General features: G+C 32.2%; 3 protein-coding genes across 3 annotated transcripts; 2 read left to right on the top strand and 1 right to left on the bottom strand.

Annotated features, from left to right (window-relative positions):
- Window positions 1–921: 921 nt before the first annotated feature.
- Window positions 922–5,931, top strand: LOC130951064 (IQ domain-containing protein IQM1-like). Its single transcript, XM_057879675.1, has 9 exons — window positions 922–944; window positions 1,546–2,000; window positions 2,556–2,670; window positions 3,072–3,137; window positions 3,679–3,767; window positions 3,872–3,959; window positions 4,496–4,726; window positions 4,821–4,922; window positions 5,090–5,931. The coding sequence occupies exons 2-9, from the start codon at window positions 1,552–1,554 to the stop codon at window positions 5,504–5,506; spliced, it is 1,557 nt and encodes a 518-aa protein (XP_057735658.1). The 5' UTR covers window positions 922–944; window positions 1,546–1,551; the 3' UTR covers window positions 5,507–5,931.
- Window positions 5,932–11,129: 5,198 nt separating this feature from the next.
- On the top strand, window positions 11,130–14,063 carry LOC130951471 (protein IQ-DOMAIN 6-like). The gene is made up of 5 exons (XM_057880125.1): window positions 11,130–11,231; window positions 11,312–11,566; window positions 12,244–12,471; window positions 12,788–12,901; window positions 13,099–14,063. Exons 1-5 carry the CDS (start codon window positions 11,166–11,168, stop codon window positions 13,780–13,782), a joined length of 1,347 nt encoding a protein of 448 aa, XP_057736108.1. The 5' UTR covers window positions 11,130–11,165; the 3' UTR covers window positions 13,783–14,063.
- A 721-nt stretch (window positions 14,064–14,784) lies between these two features.
- LOC130947751 (uncharacterized) lies at window positions 14,785–17,616 on the bottom strand. The gene is made up of 3 exons (XM_057876455.1): window positions 17,316–17,616; window positions 15,916–16,012; window positions 14,785–15,237 (listed from the first exon to the last, which is right to left on the bottom strand). The coding sequence occupies exons 1-3, from the start codon at window positions 17,563–17,565 to the stop codon at window positions 15,165–15,167; spliced, it is 420 nt and encodes a 139-aa protein (XP_057732438.1). The 5' UTR covers window positions 17,566–17,616; the 3' UTR covers window positions 14,785–15,164.
- Between the last annotated feature and the right edge of the window lie 235 nt (window positions 17,617–17,851).

Raw genomic sequence — 17,851 nt, 5'->3', positions numbered from 1 at the left:
GTACACCATAAGCTTTTCACATACTCATAAAAACACTATTACCGAAAACATATTATATTATAAACTAAATATTCGAATTAATCCTAAAAATATTTTAGATAAGACATTTTAATTTTTAATAAATTTTTATTTAATAAAATTTTTTAATAATTATTCTCGTCAGATAAATTAGTTTTTAGTCGCTTTTAATCAAACTTTTAATATACAATTTTATAAACAAGTCACTAATAAATTTATTAAAGGACAATTAAGTCTCAAAAATATTATTATTGATTAATGTCTATTCAAAACGACAAAAGAGACCAATTTATCTAATAAAAATAATTTTTGAAGACTTGTAAAAAATAAAAATTTATAAAAACCAAATATTTTATTTAAAATTTATTGAGTACCAATTTAAGTATTTATTTTATATTATATTATAGAGTTTAATTTTGATGTACTAATAGTATAAAGTATTTTATATAATCGTTTAATTACATCTGTTCTTTTGAATGACCATTCATACAATAAAGTAGTTATTTTAATTATGTGACATTACACATGTGACTGTACATCAAAATTAAATTCTATATTATATATTATATTATGTGTAATACTTGCTCTGCAAGCTAAGTCACACTGTAATTTCTTTTTCATTTTTCAATTTTCCTTATATTCAAAACAGCCCATTTAGTGGGACTAATTAAGAACTTTACACAAATTTCCATTCAAACAAAAACCTGTTCATTGGTGCCACAAAATTCCAAAGAGGGAACCAATTTTCTGCAATGTCTTGTTCTCTTGCGTATTTGAAACTACAAACTCAAGAAAGTGAACTTCTATTCCAACCCTTTTTATATGTCTTCCAATTCCAAACTCGTGCATTATAAAACATAGAACCAATCCCCATTTAATTTCTATTCTAAAAGTGAATCATACATACAGAACAATATTCTGACTTGGTATAATTTCTAAGGTGATTATCCTCTCTTTCTGCCACTTCATTACATTGTTCTGTTTCTGTCAAATTTCCCTTCCTTTTTTCTTTTAATTTGAAAACCTCACATGACTTGTATAATACGTGTCACCTAAAGCTTCAACATTATGGTATGATCAAAGAATGAGTAATTATTTAATAGAGAATTAAATCATGGGGTGATGAAGATCAGAGGTAGGAGTTGCTGTCAATTTAATTAAGATGTTGGTCGAATGCCATTAATGTTTATTTATTTTTTATTCATTCTAATGATTGACTTGGTCATGTTTGATTTTTCCTCTTCTTCTTGATTTACTTATCTGACGGGGTAGTGAATGGTTCTTTTATTGAATTTTCTGAGAATTATTGTATTGTATATGTTTCATAATTTGACAAATTCTGGAAAAGAATTGTATTCCATGTAAACAATAATGCTACTATATATTCTAAGTTTTCCTTCTTCAATTTGGTGCATTCAATGTGTTTAGTTAGTAGTTAGTACTTCACAACTCTTCTCATTAAATTGCAAACTAATTAACTTACATTGCTTGAAAATTTTCTTGTCTTATGTTTAAATTTTTCTGCAGAGGAAAATGGAAATGGTTACTTTGAGACCAATGGAAAGAACAATGAGCTTCAAGAAAGGAAGAAACTTTGATGAGTTTTATGAGCCCCAAAGGAATGATTTGGATGAAGATGAAGTTGTTAATTCTGAAGAATCTACAACATGCTTGAAGAGAAGAAAAATTGGGAACTTGAAACTTCAAACCACATTCTCATTCAAGTACTTATTACTCCCATCAGAGAATCATTGTGATGATTCAAAAAATGAGAATAGAGTTGGAGGTGGTGGTGGTGGCATTATTGTAAATAATAATGAGCAAAAACCAACAATTGTGGTTCCAAAATCAGAATTTTGGTTCTCATCACCAAAGCCAATTAGGGAGCTTGATGTTGCTGCAATAAAGCTTCAGAAAGTTTATAAGAGTTACAGAACTAGAAGAAATCTTGCAGATTGTGCTGTTATTTGTGAAGAGCTATGGTAAAGTTTCAGTATTTTAATCTTGATTTTGGTAAAGTTTCAATATTTTAAGTGTTTTATATTAATATATACTCCTTGTCTTCTTCCTATTTCTAACTAATTGTCTGCTTAGACATAGTGCTATATTAAAAAATATGATTCCACCCTAAATATTTTGTGTCTAAATATATTTATTTTTCAATTTTTTTTAATATACTATTCTATCCAAATAAGTAATTATATATAAAAGCAAAAGGAGTATGTGATGTTTTTAAAATAAGAGCCAAATGTTTTTACTTTTTAATAATATAAATATATAAGGTATTAAAATTCATGAAAGGCTTGCATATTCTAACAAATATATTCATTTAGATTTATAATAATGATATGATATATATTAAATATTATATTATTAGACCACAGTCTGACAAAAAATAATTAAGTGAATAAAAACTTATTAATTCGATTTTTATGTATGTTCATAGGAGAGACATATATATAAAACCATGATTAATTATTACTATTTAATAAAGAATATATAGAACTTATTATATTATTTTGTTTAAAAAATTGTAGGTGGAAAGCTTTGGACTTTGCTGCTCTGAACCGATGCTCAATCTCACACTTTGACTCTGATAAATCGGAAACAGCTGTTTCAAAATGGGCAAGGGCTAGGACCATGGCTGCTAAGGTATATATTATAACCCCTAAGAATCTTTGAATAAATTTGTCACATGACTATAATAATATCTTTCTTTTTTCATGAGGAATTTTTATATATTCTAAATTATCATCATATTTAAAATAAACAATTACTTATTTATTTTTTTCTATTTTTATGATGATAAATAAATAAAATTTTCAATGTTTAGAAACTTAAAATATAATTAAAAAATTATTAAGAGAATATATATATCATTTATTTTATTTTAAAAAATTGTGGGTCCGGATTTTTTTTTTCCTTTAAAATCCCAATTATATATTTGACTGGGACCACAGAAAAGAATTCAAAGTTTTCATTCTCTTCCGACATAATTTCTCTTTGGCTAATGTAGTTATCAATAATATAAATTTATGCTCCATTTTTGGTAGGTGGGAAAGGGTTTATGCAAAGATGATAAGGCGCAAAAATTGGCTCTAAGGCACTGGCTTGAAGCTGTAAGCTCATACGTCCAAACTTTGACTTATATATGACTTTTTAATTCACTTTACCATATGTACTATATTACTATATTTTGGTATTGGTCAATGCTTATTACTTATTAGCTTAAGCATTAAGATTTGACTACAAATTAAAACAAGTATATTTTATTAAGTGAAAACTATTAAAAAAATATTTTTTTTAAGATTTAATTATTTTATTGATTCGTTATAATTTTATTAAATTTATAATTAAATTTTTATACTACTTTTTAATTTTATAATTAGATATTTTTATGTTAAAAACATTAAAATTAATAAAATATATTTTTTTTAAAATATGTAATCAAATATCTAACTAAATTTTTAAAGATAGATATTTTTAATTTATAGATAAATATTCAGTTATTTTATTTTTTATATTAAAAAAATTAATTATAAAATTAAAAATAATGTAAAATTTAATTACAAATTTAATAAAATTATAAAATAAAAAGGTAATTTATTTATTTTTTAACTATTTTGTCTCATTAATATGATGTTGATATTGTTTTTTCAGATTGATCCTCGTCATCGTTATGGCCACAACTTACACTTATACTATGACATCTGGTTTCACAGCCAGAGTTCACAACCGTTTTTCTACTGGTAAATTATTATTATTATTATTATTATTATTATTATTATTATTATTATTATGTGATAAGTTAATTAATTTTGTAATTTCATAATTGTATATTGGTGAAATGAAGGTTGGATATTGGAGATGGAAAAGAAGTAAATGTTGAGGAGTGCCCAAGAAGCAAACTACATAAGCAATGCATAAAGTACCTTGGACCAGTAAGTTATTCATCACTTATTTTGACCTCATGAAATTGTGTGTAATTTATCAAATCAAAGCAATTAAGTATTATTATGTCATTTTTTATATTGATGAAGGTGAGTGCGTACGTTGACTAAGCAATGCTTGGTCAATTCTAGAGTGCTATTTGGTGCTTGGGAAAAGAGTCAGAAGACTAGCTTTGTTGACTATTCAATTAATTTAGGTACAAAAACCTTAGAGTAACTAATTAATAACAACATGATGACATTTAATTTGTATTGAGTGCTTCAAGGAGACAAATGATTTTGTTATGCATTTTAGTAGCAAATAAATTCTTTTTAAATTTTAGTAGTAATTTTTAAGGATTTAATGAAGGTATCCTTTTAAAATGTATGTTAAGATTACTAATGAATTTTTCTATTAACAACAAATAATATTTAAGTTTTTAATGAATTTCTTATTTATTTATTAAAATAAAATATTTAAAAATTTTACTAATAATAATTTTAACATCAAGCACATGTTAGCTAAATTCATTTCTTTATAATTGCAGAAAGAGAGGGAGGCATATGAAGTAACTCTGAATAGAGGGAAGCTTATTTATAGAAAAAGCCAAGATCTTGTTCACACTGCTGAGGGATCAAAGTGGATTTTTGTTCTTAGTTCATCAAGAATTTTGTATGTTGGTGAGAAGAAAAAGGGTCAATTTCAGCATTCAAGTTTTCTAGCTGGTGGTGCAACAATTGCATCTGGAAGAATGGTTGTCCACAATGGAGTTCTCCATGTATGATATACATTTAAATTAACTGTAATTTTTTTGATAAATGTTATGATGATATAAAAGTATAATTGATGATAATTCTTATATATTTATGCAGGCTATTTGGCCCTATAGTGGTCATTACCGCCCTACAGAGAAGAATTTCAAGGAATTCATAGGATTCTTGATGGAACATAACGTGGACATGACAAATGTAAAGGTGAATATTGAATAATAAATCACATTATTGAGACAAATCCCTTTGTTTGTATTTAGACATTGGTTTCATACTTTCATTTTAGTCTTTTGATTTGAGGTCACCAAGCACAATATTGTTGAATTTAATTAAACATAACCTTTTAATGTTAATTTGATGGGTTTTTGTAGAAATATGCAATTGATGATGATGTCCCACCTTCTACACCTCAATTTAAGTCCAAAGAAGGAAATGTTGATTCAAGTGATGACTCATCCAATGGCAACAATAATTGTAATAATCAAGAAAATGTGGGTCATTTTGGTACCAATGTTGAAGATTCAAAACCCAAAGATAGCAAGAATTTATTGGGTAATAAATGGACCACAGGAGTTGGTCCTAGAATTGGTTGTGTCAGAGAATACCCTCCTAATCTCCAAGTTAGGGCACTTGAACAACTCAATTTTTCACCAAGAGTCAACCATGGAAAGTTTGACCTTAAAGTTCCAATTCCATCTCCAAGACCAAGTCCAAAAGTTCATCTATCCCCTAGACTTGCACAAATGGGTCTTCCAAGCCCAAGGGTAAATGCTACTCCCACAAATTAATTTCGATCCGCGACGGATTAGTCTTTTAACTTGCCGGGTTGGGAAATACCGTAAGAAACCAAAAAATTAGTTCCTAATTCCTATATATGTTAGGGTTTCACATTATGTGATTCATCATTTTTGAGGCATAATGTGATCAATAACCATCTTCTAATTTGGACCATAAGATTTAGTACAGAAAAATAGGATCATAAATCTTATACAGCACAAAGGATCTAACCACACAAGATTTATTTTTTCCTTTATTTATTTATTTTTATTTTGATGGTCCAAGATTTTTTTATTTGGTTTTTTCTTGGCCAGTTCTTTTGGTCATTCGGCTTCTACTGTATCATTTTTCCCCTTCTCCCCAAATTGTATTGTAGGAGGTGGGTTAATCTTCCATACTTGTAAGCCAATTAATAATTTAATATATGTAAATTACTTTCCTCTCATTACTTTTCCTTTGGTTTTTCTACTTTGTGCCTCAAAGTACTCCATTCAAATCCAAATAAATGGTTAGTTTTAAATAGGTGCATAAATTAATGAAAGGGGTTGATAATATCCTTTTTTTTAAGTAAATATAATTTATTTTATTTTCTTTCTCATTACTTGCATAGCCATTTCAAAGTTTAAATTTAATTAATTGACTATGCAAAAAATTTATATTATGGCACATGCAAATTAGTGAAAAAATATATTTACTATTTCTTAAAAATTTTTAAATAAACAAATACAATAATACATAAATATTTACAGATATCTTTTGTTTATGCAATTCTTAACCAAATAGAGAACTCTAAGAGGTTCTTTACTTGGTTTGGATTTAAATAAAAAAGGTATTAAACTAATTAAAATTTAATTAGGTGAGTTTCGCATGAAGTTCAACCTTTTTTTTAACTCAGATTTAAACTTATCTAATTCGTTTAAAATTAATTTGTAAGATGAAACTTGATATCCAATCTAAATAAGAATGAATTTAATCGATTTTTACAAGATTATGTGTTAAATACTAAAATCGATTAAATTGAATTCATCCAATTAATTTGAGTTATTTGTGTGGCCATTTCACTCGTCTTAGCATGTTTAAGTAAGTGTCAGAGATTTGAATTCTATCTTATGTAGGCAGCAATTCATTAGCCAGCGACAGACCTTTAAATAAACTTCAGATACGCGATAGAATAGTCATTAGTTATTGAGTTGAAAAATATCGTGGACACAAAAAAAATATAGTCATTAGTATTAATTGACTTAATTTTATAGGACCCAATTAAAAAAAATAATTGGTATAGAAACCTAAATAAAAAGAAAAAAAAAAGTGTAGTGACCCAATTAAAAAATAAATTTTGGTGCAAGGACTCAATTAAAAAAAAAAAAAGTATATGGACCTAATTAAAAATTTTGTGAAATTATAGAAACCAATAGAGTAATTAAACCTATTATTATTCGAAGTATAGGCTCTAATTTCTCAAGTACTATCTCATTCCATAAAAAAAACTATAAATTTACAACTATACCCTATAATTCACCTTTTAGTAGAATAATGGAGTTATCCATTCTTTTCTTTGTGATGAAGGTAAGTATTGTAGCCATTAAGCACGCATGCAGTTAGGGATTGCGTCAGTGATGCGCATAATTGGTCTCACATTCTACATTCGAATAACATAGACCAACAAGGAACTTGGAACCCTGCATCTGCCTCTGTTACATGTGACTTATTTGCATTCAATTCACTCAGCATATCAAAGTCAAGATTTGGCTCATGTTTCCAAAAGACAAACCAAAAAGAAACCTTTTTTTTTAAAAAGTGGATCAACATTTTGCTTGGTTCAATAATGACATAAAACCCCCCTTCATAGTCATGAGCTGAATTGACCAAATTGGCAAATTCTCATTGTGCTGCCAATGATTCTAGACACAATATTATTTTTAATCTTCTTTTTCACATGCTAAATAGTAATTTTCCCTTGTTAGTGCCTAATTCATGGGAATTTTACTTAATAAAGAAAATTTTTACATTCACAAGGTATGAGTTGTCTTACACCAAATTAAATTAGACCCATCATTATGGCTTTCAGGAGTCCCATTCAACTCTACAATTGTCTATATATGAAAGCATGCATTGAATTATTTATTTAATTACCAATTTAGTGATCCGTCGTTAATAGGAGTTTAGACTAGAATTGTAGAACAATTACATAACTTCAATTATTAGCTACGTGTTTGAAGGTGATTAATAGATTAGATGCACTGACTTTGGCATCTCCCATTGTCAAAGCTGGTAATCAGATTAGATGGAGAACCTGACTAATGTTTCTTACTCATCCTGCTAACAGAATAGTCCAATCTTTTAACAATGGGAATCTTAGGGTGCATGAATGAATTATGTTTTTATATTCATTTTAGATAATAGTTATTTAATTTTTAATTAGTCAATTGTCCTTGTTTTGTTAATATTTCGAAGTAAAATTATAGAAAATTAACTTTTGACTTAGCTAACTCTTCTCTTTTTTGTTAACATTATTTTTTTTAAACTATGATTGTTGCTATTCACACTCATATCTATGTTCCCTTTTCTCTCCATCCCTTCTTTCTCCTCTCTCTCACTCTTGGTTTCTTCTTCCTCTATCTGTGCACCAGGTCTGGAATCGGCCTCAATGCCCAATGCCTGATTGGGTTTCGCAAGTCTCATTATCTATTTTATATTTTGACTTATATAAAGTAATATTGGTATTGATTTAAATAATAAAAAATTAGGGATCGAATTAGTTTTGTATTAACAGACATTGAAATAGAAATTATTCAATTTGGCAATGAAACTATTTGGAATAATAGAGAGTTACAATATTTTTTAAGAAAAATTATTTGTTATATGGAGAAGATTTTTTTAGTCTAAAATTTGTGGTAAAGAAATGTGATTTGTAAAATAAATTATCTGAAAACTTTTATTCCTATTAATAATTCTAATGTCGAATGTATAAATTGTTTGGTACTTAAAGTTAGAGATATGATTATCACCCCTTTTAAATTTCTTAGGACTTTTTTTTTTTCTGCTTAGTTGTTTTAACTTTTAAATTTTAAATAAAAAAATAAGTCAATATTACTTATTCGTTGGAGTCTTAATAGTCTAATATAAATAGAGTAAAATAAGATTTTAGGCTCTATATATACTAAAATTACGACTCTTACTCATAAGAGAATTGTTATTCAACCTCAATAAGAATTTAGTAGATTTTTATTGAAAAATGTTAAAGCATTACACGTTAAAATTAGAAATAATAAATGATTATAGAGATCAAGAACTGAATCCAAATCAAAAATAAAAATCTTTCGATTATGTTCACAAATTCATATGCGCGTTCATCAATTCTTAGGTGTCTTTTTCAATGATAAAGATGCTGATATTTTGAGTTTGATCGAAGTGGAGGAGCGAAGATCTCATCGTCATCATCCACATTGTCATTGTATATGATGGCACGTCCATCACCATTCCTCAATCGCAAGGTGTCTTTTGACATCAGAATTGGGACTTGTATGGATGGGAGTAGATTGTTGAAACATTTTAAAAAGTGCAAACTACATTAGATTTGCCTATTTATTAGCTGATGTTTGTTGTTGTTTTTTTTTATCAGAGTAAATTATTATTATTATCCAAATAAAGTTAGAAACACTGATATATTTATCTATAAAAAACGAAAATTATTATTTGTATCTATAAAATATGAGTTTTATACAATAAAATTATTTAAATACTAAAAAATCACATAAACATTCTAAATTATCTTTATCATCATCGTTTTCAACTTTTTATTCAACTCAAAATAGAGTGTTACCACCTAACGTCTCTGCAACAAATCAATTGCCAAACTCAAACAAATCATGTGGGGAATTGAACGAATTGAACAACCTTCACCTGAGCCAAATTCTGAGAGGCAGTGATGAGCTTGTTCTATTTCGGCAAAAGAGACGTTAACTACAGTAATTACTCTAAAGGTTCAGCGACTGAGAAGCTGATGATAATAGTGACGTGGTCGGCAGCTCATTGGAGTAGAAGAGAGAGTGAGAGTTGAGTTAGGGTTTGGTGGAAGAGGTGTAAGACTGGTAAGTGGCTCGCTAGCAGTGGTTTGAACCTAGAGAAAGAACGACAGGGACGGTGAGGGTGGCTCGGATTCGTCGCACATGGTGGAGACGACGGTAGTTTGTGGCAGTTCTGGCGGCTGGAAGTGCGAACGACGATGATGGCATGGCTGTGATGGTGGTTCGGAGGTCTCTGATTCTTGAAGAGGAAAGAAAAAAAGGAAGAAGAGGAGAAGGAGAAGTGAATTAGAGTTCGGGGGTTTAAAATAGAGGGCGAAGAGACAGAAAGAGAGAGAGAGAAAGAGAGCTTGCCGCGGTTTTGGTTCACAAAGGGACTGCGGTGGTGGCGGCTGGCACGGTGGCCCGTTGGCGACATTGGTTTAGTGATGAAGAAAAGGTAGCCACGTTAGGTGAAGAGAGGAGAGGGAGGACACTGCTGCTCTAGGGTTGCTGGCGACAGTGAAGTAGGGACTGGTGTAAAAGGTCCCCTTGTCGGCGAGAACGAGACAGAAAAGGAGAAAAGGAGGAGCGACCACGGCGGAAGAAGAACAACAGCGGATGGAATTAGTGATGGTGGTGGTAAGATGATGAGCAGATGAAGATGATGGAGTGGTTAGTGGGGAGGAAAAAGATGATGTGGATGATGATAAGGATAATTTGGGGTTTTTATGTGACTTTTTAGTGTTTAGATAATTTTGTTGAATGGAATCCATATTTCATGGGTACAAATAGTAATTTTCTTTTTTTATAAGTAGATATTTCAGCGTTTTCAATTTTCGTGGATAGAAATATTAGTTTACTCTTTTTATTAACTAGCTAATTGGATTATAAGAATAAAAAAAAGTTTTTAAAAAATGTTAGTTAAGGTTAGCTATTATTTTTTTTTTAATTAGACTCTCTTGTAATAAGTAATGACTCAATACCTTAATTGAGTTTATTGTTAAAAATGCTAGAACGTCAGTATTTTTAGTTAAAATAAAATAAAATAAAATAATTTTAACTCAAATATAAGATGAATGAAAGAAATTATCGATTACTTAATAAAGTAAATATTTATATGCAGATGTTTATATAAAATTAATAATTAAAAAAGGTCAAATAATAATTTAATTAAATATATTAAATTATTTGATGCTTCTCATTTCTTAATTAGTATACAACTGGACCGTTTAACATTTGTTTAACATTTGTGTTTGATAATTATGAGATGAGTTTTTCGATTTTGAGTTTGGAATTTGAAGCCCATTGAACTGAGAATATTTGTACGAGATATTCGCATTATACGGCACCGTTTTCACCATTCAGAGGTCGCATTCATGAAAAGGTCAACTCATAGCGGTACACGTAAGAGTGTAAGACAGAGAAAACAAAAAGAAAAGTCCTCGTATCCGTTATGTTCTGTTTTTGTTTCTTTTGGACACTTTTTCGCACACATTTCAAATTTCAAAAAAACTTCTCTTTCATTCTTCTCATCTCCTCTTCACTCTTAAGTCTTAATTAAACCAACCAAACTCAACAACATTTTGCATTCTTCACATTTTTCACAACCCCATCAATAAAAATCTGATCTTTGTCCTTTGCTCTCAAGTTTTTTTTTTCTCAAATGGGTGGCTCAGGAAAATGGTTTAAATCACTCATATCTCACAGAAAGCCCTCCACCAGCGATCAAGTTTGTAACTTCATCACAATCTTCTTCTTTGTGTGTGTTTGGTTATGCTTTTGTGATTCTTATTTATCATTTTCTTACAGGAGAGGGGTGGTGGTGGTGGTGATAAGAGCAAGAAGAAATGGAAGCTATGGAGAAGTTCTTCAGAAGGGTTTGGTTTTGGATCCTCGACGAAGAAGGGTGATGGTTCTCACAAGGCCTTTTCTTCTTTGGTGGATGATGAAGTTGCTTTTAATGCCGCGGTGGCAACAGTGGTGAGAGCACCCCACAAAAATTTCATGGTGATCAAGCAGGAATGGGCTGCTATACGCATTCAAGCCATTTTTCGAGGCTTCTTGGTAAGTCACCGTGTCCACACACTTTGATGTTTTTGATCAATTTCAAACTTTTTGTATGATGGTGATCCTGATGCTCCTTGTTCTTCGAGGGAATTTTTATTTATTTAGTTATTATGTGTGTTTAATCTTGATTTGTTTAATATGGAAATCATTGATTTGGCCTCACATCTATTTAGACTGTAGCCTTAGGACACTTGTGGGTAAAAAAGGCAAAATCTTCCAATCCATCAATGCATTGAAAGTTTGAACTTTTTTTCCCTTTAATCAAAACTCTCAACTTCTAATTCTAGTATCTTTAACATGCAATAGTTAGTTGATGTTAAATTACTAAAATTCCGGGTCAGGTAAGGATCAGGATTCCTAAGATCACAGCATGATCTTTTGCAGAAGAATTAGTAACTAGATCCTAATTTTGAATGAGTTTAACCATGGTAAGTCTTTGACCTATTGAAGTTTAGTCCATGGATAAAACATCAAGCCACAATTTTTTCTAGTTTCCTAAGGAATGCTTGAGGACAATGTTGGTGGGGTTCGATTTGACCAGAGAGAGGTAGTCATAGTTGCAAACTTGATCCTTGTGTTAGTATGTTAAACTTGTGTTCCATGTTATTGTATTTGTATTTCTCTTACTTGTTTATTTTGAGTTTTTTTCCTTAATTATGTGATGAATGTTGCAGGCAAGACGAGCTTTGAGGGCGTTGAGGGCAGTGGTGAGGCTGCAGGCTATATTTCGCGGAAGGCTAGTGAGGAAGCAAGCTGCTGTTACTCTAAGGTGCATGCAGGCTCTTGTTCGAGTTCAAGCTCGCGTCCGTGCTAGGAATGTGAGGAACTCTCCAGAAGGGAAAGCCGTGCAGACACTATTAGATCAGTACCGCAACCAAGCTGATCCTATTAAGGAGGCTGAGGTATTGTAAAAGCTTTTTAAATTCCTCCCCTCAAAAAAGATTCTCTAATGGAGAAAAATACTCATGTCGTCCAATGATATATACATAACACTCAAGTTAGTCCTGCAGTGATCTTAAATGTCATTGTAGTCTCTCTTTTTTGAAATTGATATAAACTTATAGTTTTCTTAGACATCAATTTGTTCTAATTGATGTAAATTTCTTTCAAAAACTAACATCTTTCACGGATCACTTTTGTTCTTGTATGTTTGATTCCAATTCAAGTTGATATTGAGATGTTCAAATTTATGAAAATTTTCCTTCTTGTTGCTATCAGGACGGCTGGTGCGACATTCCAGGAACAGCAGAGGAAGTTAAAGCAAAACTTCAAATGAGGCAAGAAGGAGCAATTAAGAGGGAGAGAGCAATGGCATACTCAATGTATACCAAGGTAATGTATTCGAGCTAAGAATTTAAATATACATGTGATGACATTCAAGTTACTTTCAGAATTCAAGAAAGTTTCAAATCATACTACTAACTATCCATTATAATTTCCATTGTTCTAGATTTCTATTACTTAATTCGATTAAATGGTGAACGAAATACAGTTCATTACTTAATTCGATTGAAATTGTTTGCTTTCAGCAATCAACAGCGTGTGCTAGTCCACGCTCGAGAGCTTCCAAGCCAGTCACACCTCTCAAGCAAGGCAGCCTAGACAATAAGAGCTCGCGATTGAGCATGTTAGAGCGCTGGATGGCGACAAAGCCATGGGAGAGCAGGCTACTGGAGGAGAACAATTTCGGCTCGCTTGACATGACTCCAGTGTCTGGAAAATGTGATGATCTTGTTGCTCCCTTCAATTCACATCAACAAAGAGGCATATCCAAAGCAAGAAGCAGCGGTGCGATAACAAGAATTTCTTCCAAGTCTCTCACAACTACTCAATCAACTCCATCTTCTTCGGGTGTTAGCTCTGAATGCATGTATGATGATAGCCCTGCCTCAACCTCATGTACATCTGGATCACTGCCATCGATCAACAATGTTGTGGAGGAAGCAGCAGAGGATAGAAGTGTTAATAAACCAACCTACATGAATCTGACAGAATCAACCAAAGCTAAACTGAAATCTTGTAGGTGTTCCTCTCAGAATTCGAAGAGACTCTTAATGGATGACTGTCATTCTCATGGCTCAAGATCAGAATTTCTAAATGGAGACAATAGAAGCAGTTGTGGATCCTATCCTTCAGTCAATTCGTGGAGGGATCTCTATGCAACACCTTCAAGAGCAAGTTATCAGAAACGATTAAATTCGGATGATAAGTAAATTGAAATTCCAGTGGCTGGTGATAAAAGGATGTTTGGTTTAGCATTCAGAATGCTTTGAACCATGATTCAGGCAAAAGATTGTCTTTGATGATAATGTTTGCTTGAATAACGATTCTGGAGTTTTGAAAGCTAAACCAAGCATGACATAAGTCTGTTAGAAGTGTGTTCTTTTGATGAGTCCAACAGCTGGTTGTTCATTGTCACCTTTAATGTGTGCACAATTCACATGTGAAAATTAGCATTTTGTTTCAAGTTTTCTTTTTTAGGAAAAAACTTATGTTTGCCCTTTTTCTTTTTGAAAAAAAAAAACAAAACTGAAAAAGATGAGCGCCCCCCCCCCCCCCCCCCCTTCCCCCAAATTTACTTGAAGCTTGTGTAATTGTGTTTGGATGCAAGGATGACTCTGTGTATGTTGAATGAAATGGAGCCCTGTTTTCATTGCTAGTGTTCACTTTCTTACTTCTATAGTTCTATTTCTAGGAAATATTTTGCCAATGATGTGTGAATGCACTGGACTCGGTGTAGTGTGCTACTAATACATGCTCTCAGCGACACAAAAGAGACAACATCCATATCATTTTTCACGATGTGTTTCAACTTCCAAGCCTTTCCCACCTGTTTCACTTCCTTGCCAGAGATCTCTGTTCTCTGTTCTCTGTTCTCTTTTTTTTTTTTTTTGACACCAAAAAAAGAGAAAATGCCTTTAGAACATCCTCAGCTGCTCAGCATATATCATCGTTGTTATCACCCAGCCAGTTCGGTAACCGAATTTATATATCAACATATCAAGCAAGCTTTGATCATCTAGCTTATGAATAGATTATTGAAGGAGTTGGAACTTAGAACAGAGTCTTTTCCATTCGCTAAATTGTTTGCGTTTACTAGAACATGATATTAGCATCTACAAGCAAGTTTCATAACTAGTGTTATTTTCCCATGGCTGGGCCATTCTTCTTCCAAAAACTATCACATGAAAAATGGCTATTTATCGAAATGCGTGTACAATTTTAACTTTTAATCTACTCATTTGGAAATGAAAAATGTTCACACATCAATACATCACCATGATCGTCCATTCATCTGATACAAGTCTAGTCCAATAAGAAAAGGGAGACCCGAAAAATGAAATCACTATCGAATTTGTCCATACACAACCACAATTATTGCATCAACATTCCAGAATCACAACCACAATATAAAAATATCCATACATATTAGATGCCTCAATATTTTGCTCATTTGCTGCACCAACAAACATCCCCAGTTCCCCATCCCTGTTCAAAAGATATCTGAAGATAACAAAGTTCAGCATCTTTTGCTGGATCATACCATGAACTGCACTAAGTTCTAAATTTGATGTCTTGCTCCAAGTCAACGACGTTAAGCTGTAATCCTAAACCTACCCTTAGCTATTCTTCTTGCAATTACTCTTCTGCCACCCTTGGTTGCCTTCCTGATCATGAAGAAGAAAAATTATTTCATCAACACGGCACAGATCTGTTGAGGTTACTCGAGTGAATTTTCAGTAGCAATTCTAATAAAGAAAATTTTAGAAAGTAGTATTGGGCCAACACTAGATTGGTTGTGTGGAAGACAGGCTTGTCCACTTACTAATGGTCTCAAGTTTGAGCCACACATAGTCACATATGACAAACACAATAAAAAGAGGTAGTACTTGGCAGTTGGGAATAGTAACATACACCAGGTATGCCACCTTATGTGGCCATAATCTAAAATGTTATACTTATTTAGCCTTTTATTTTCTTAGTTATGAAAAACAATTGGGATTATATTAAAAGCTCCCCAAGGCCATATCTACCTATGCTTGCCCAAAAACAGAGCAATCACAGTCTAGAGACACAAGCAACACAAGGAAAAATATTACTCAATGTGGTGTGATATTCCATAAAACAATTTGTATACAACTGAAGAATTCTAACAGATATAAGCAAAAAGTCATAGAATGAAATTGAATGATGTATCAAAATTAAGTGACAATCTACTTCATCCAAATTCTTTGTGTATGCATCATTAGCCTTAGCGTAGAGTATGGACATTCATGTGAAAGAAGAAAGGATAAATAGTCATATTTTCCCATCTCTATAAAGGAGTCATACACAAAAGTATTTACCGAGCAAAAAAACCATGATTCCTCTTTCGTCTAATGATGCTAGGTTGAAATGTCCTTTTGGGGAATAAAATCATTGGATCCTCGGAAGAAGCATCTCCTACAGAACAGAATAAACATTAATTAGAAAGAAATCTTTTAAGATGGAATAAGTGTAACCAACTGCTTTAAAATTTTCAGAAAACAAGTGTTAATGTCACCCTAGTGTGGGAAATATACTTCTGAATAGATATGCAAAGCATGACATGACAACTGGAGTGCGTGATAAAGGCTAATTGTATCACCAATGTGACATTATTCCCTTTTTTCCTTGATAAGAACTCCTTTAACCCCACTTATCTCAAGGCTTGCAACCTAAACCAACAAAATAACAATAACTCAATGACTTTAGTTCCACGAGAGCTTCCTCATAACAAACACTACGTTGACATGAAGATAATGAGAAAAAGCGTCAGTCTTTTCTTCCCAAAATGCAACTGAAGCCAAAGTAACTGTCATCCAAGGAGGCATTACCCCATCTGCTTGGTACACAAAAATTATTGTTGTCGAAGAGATGGCACAGCTGCATGCCTCTTATCTTGGATGAATAAATAAAATTTGTATTTGAGTAAACCAGTGATACACAATCCAGCTCCAGGTGCATATAGATTTCCTTTCTCTGTTCTATCAAAATGGATACTCCTTTGATGCACATACCGTCAACATAAATCCAAAAAAGCCAAACTATCAGCAGCCTATTTTCCACAATATCTTGCCTTAGGTGGTATTAAGTATGAACATCTTCAGATAAGACATGTAAAAGGCTCTAGTTATGAAATTGCATCAGATGGATGATAGTCTTATAGCTAGAGGTACATACATGGAGGAGGGAGACCGAACAAAACATCAAAAGAAACTATTAACAGAGATCTGAAAAGTGAATGGTTTAAACATTGGTATGATGTATTATAGTACGGTTGGCATCATTTGATCAATGTAATCGAGAGCCCAGCGAGTGGGACAAGGCTTACTTGTTGCATAACAAATAAAATCCCCAAAACTTTAGCATTGAAGATCCTTTCTCATATATTTTGTCCTAAAAAGCACAAATAAAAACCAGAATTGAAGTGATCCTCTTCTTATCATATCTTTTCATCTTCAAGTGACATTTCGACCAACCACAAGCCACAGCAGGAAAAACCAGAGTCAAATATTTCTAGTCTTCTAGTTCTAATCAAGCAGAACCGATTAGAACAAAATGAACAAACTAAACGAGATGAAAAAGACTGTAAATGAACAAAATGTGTTGCAGAACCGATTTTATCCTTCGATAAAATAAACGAACCGAATCAGAATTCACATTTCAAATGAAAATGAAGTGATAGAAAGAAAGAAAGAAACAGTTGATAGAGAGTGAAGTGTACCATTTGGTAAGAAGAAGCGGAGAGAGGGAAGGCCGCAGGGGTAAACGAAGCCTTCGGTGTAAAGATTCTTGAGCGATTCGGCGTCGTTTTGGGGAAATTGTGGAGAGCTCGGGATCCTAATGAGGGAAGGGAATAGCTGCGGCGAGATTTGAGGGTAATTGAGATGCGGTAGTGGAGTTTGATTGAGAAGCGATTTCGAAATCTGATTTAGGAGAGAAGCTCCGCTTCTGAGAAGGGTTTTCGACGCCATATTTTAGTGCGTGGAGTTTCAGAGAGCCAGCGATAACTAAACCCTAGAGAGTGTTGCATCGAAGGAGACGATGAAGAACAAAGAAGCTCATTTTTTTTTTGGATGATAGAACAATTGGGCCCAATCGGGCTGTGGTCTTGGACCGGAATGGTCCAAAGCGGAAGATTGGACTTCTACATTTTTCTTGTGGTTTCTTTTGCAAAGAAAAAGTGTTTAGAGCAGACCATTTTTTAATCAATTTTAGCCAATTTCCTTTTCCTTATTTTTCTTTCCCTCGCTTTCATTC

Source organism: Arachis stenosperma, chromosome 9 (assembly GCF_014773155.1).
Source record: "Arachis stenosperma cultivar V10309 chromosome 9, arast.V10309.gnm1.PFL2, whole genome shotgun sequence".
Lineage (NCBI taxonomy): Eukaryota > Viridiplantae > Streptophyta > Magnoliopsida > Fabales > Fabaceae > Arachis > Arachis stenosperma.
This window is presented reverse-complemented; position numbering and strand designations above follow the sequence as displayed.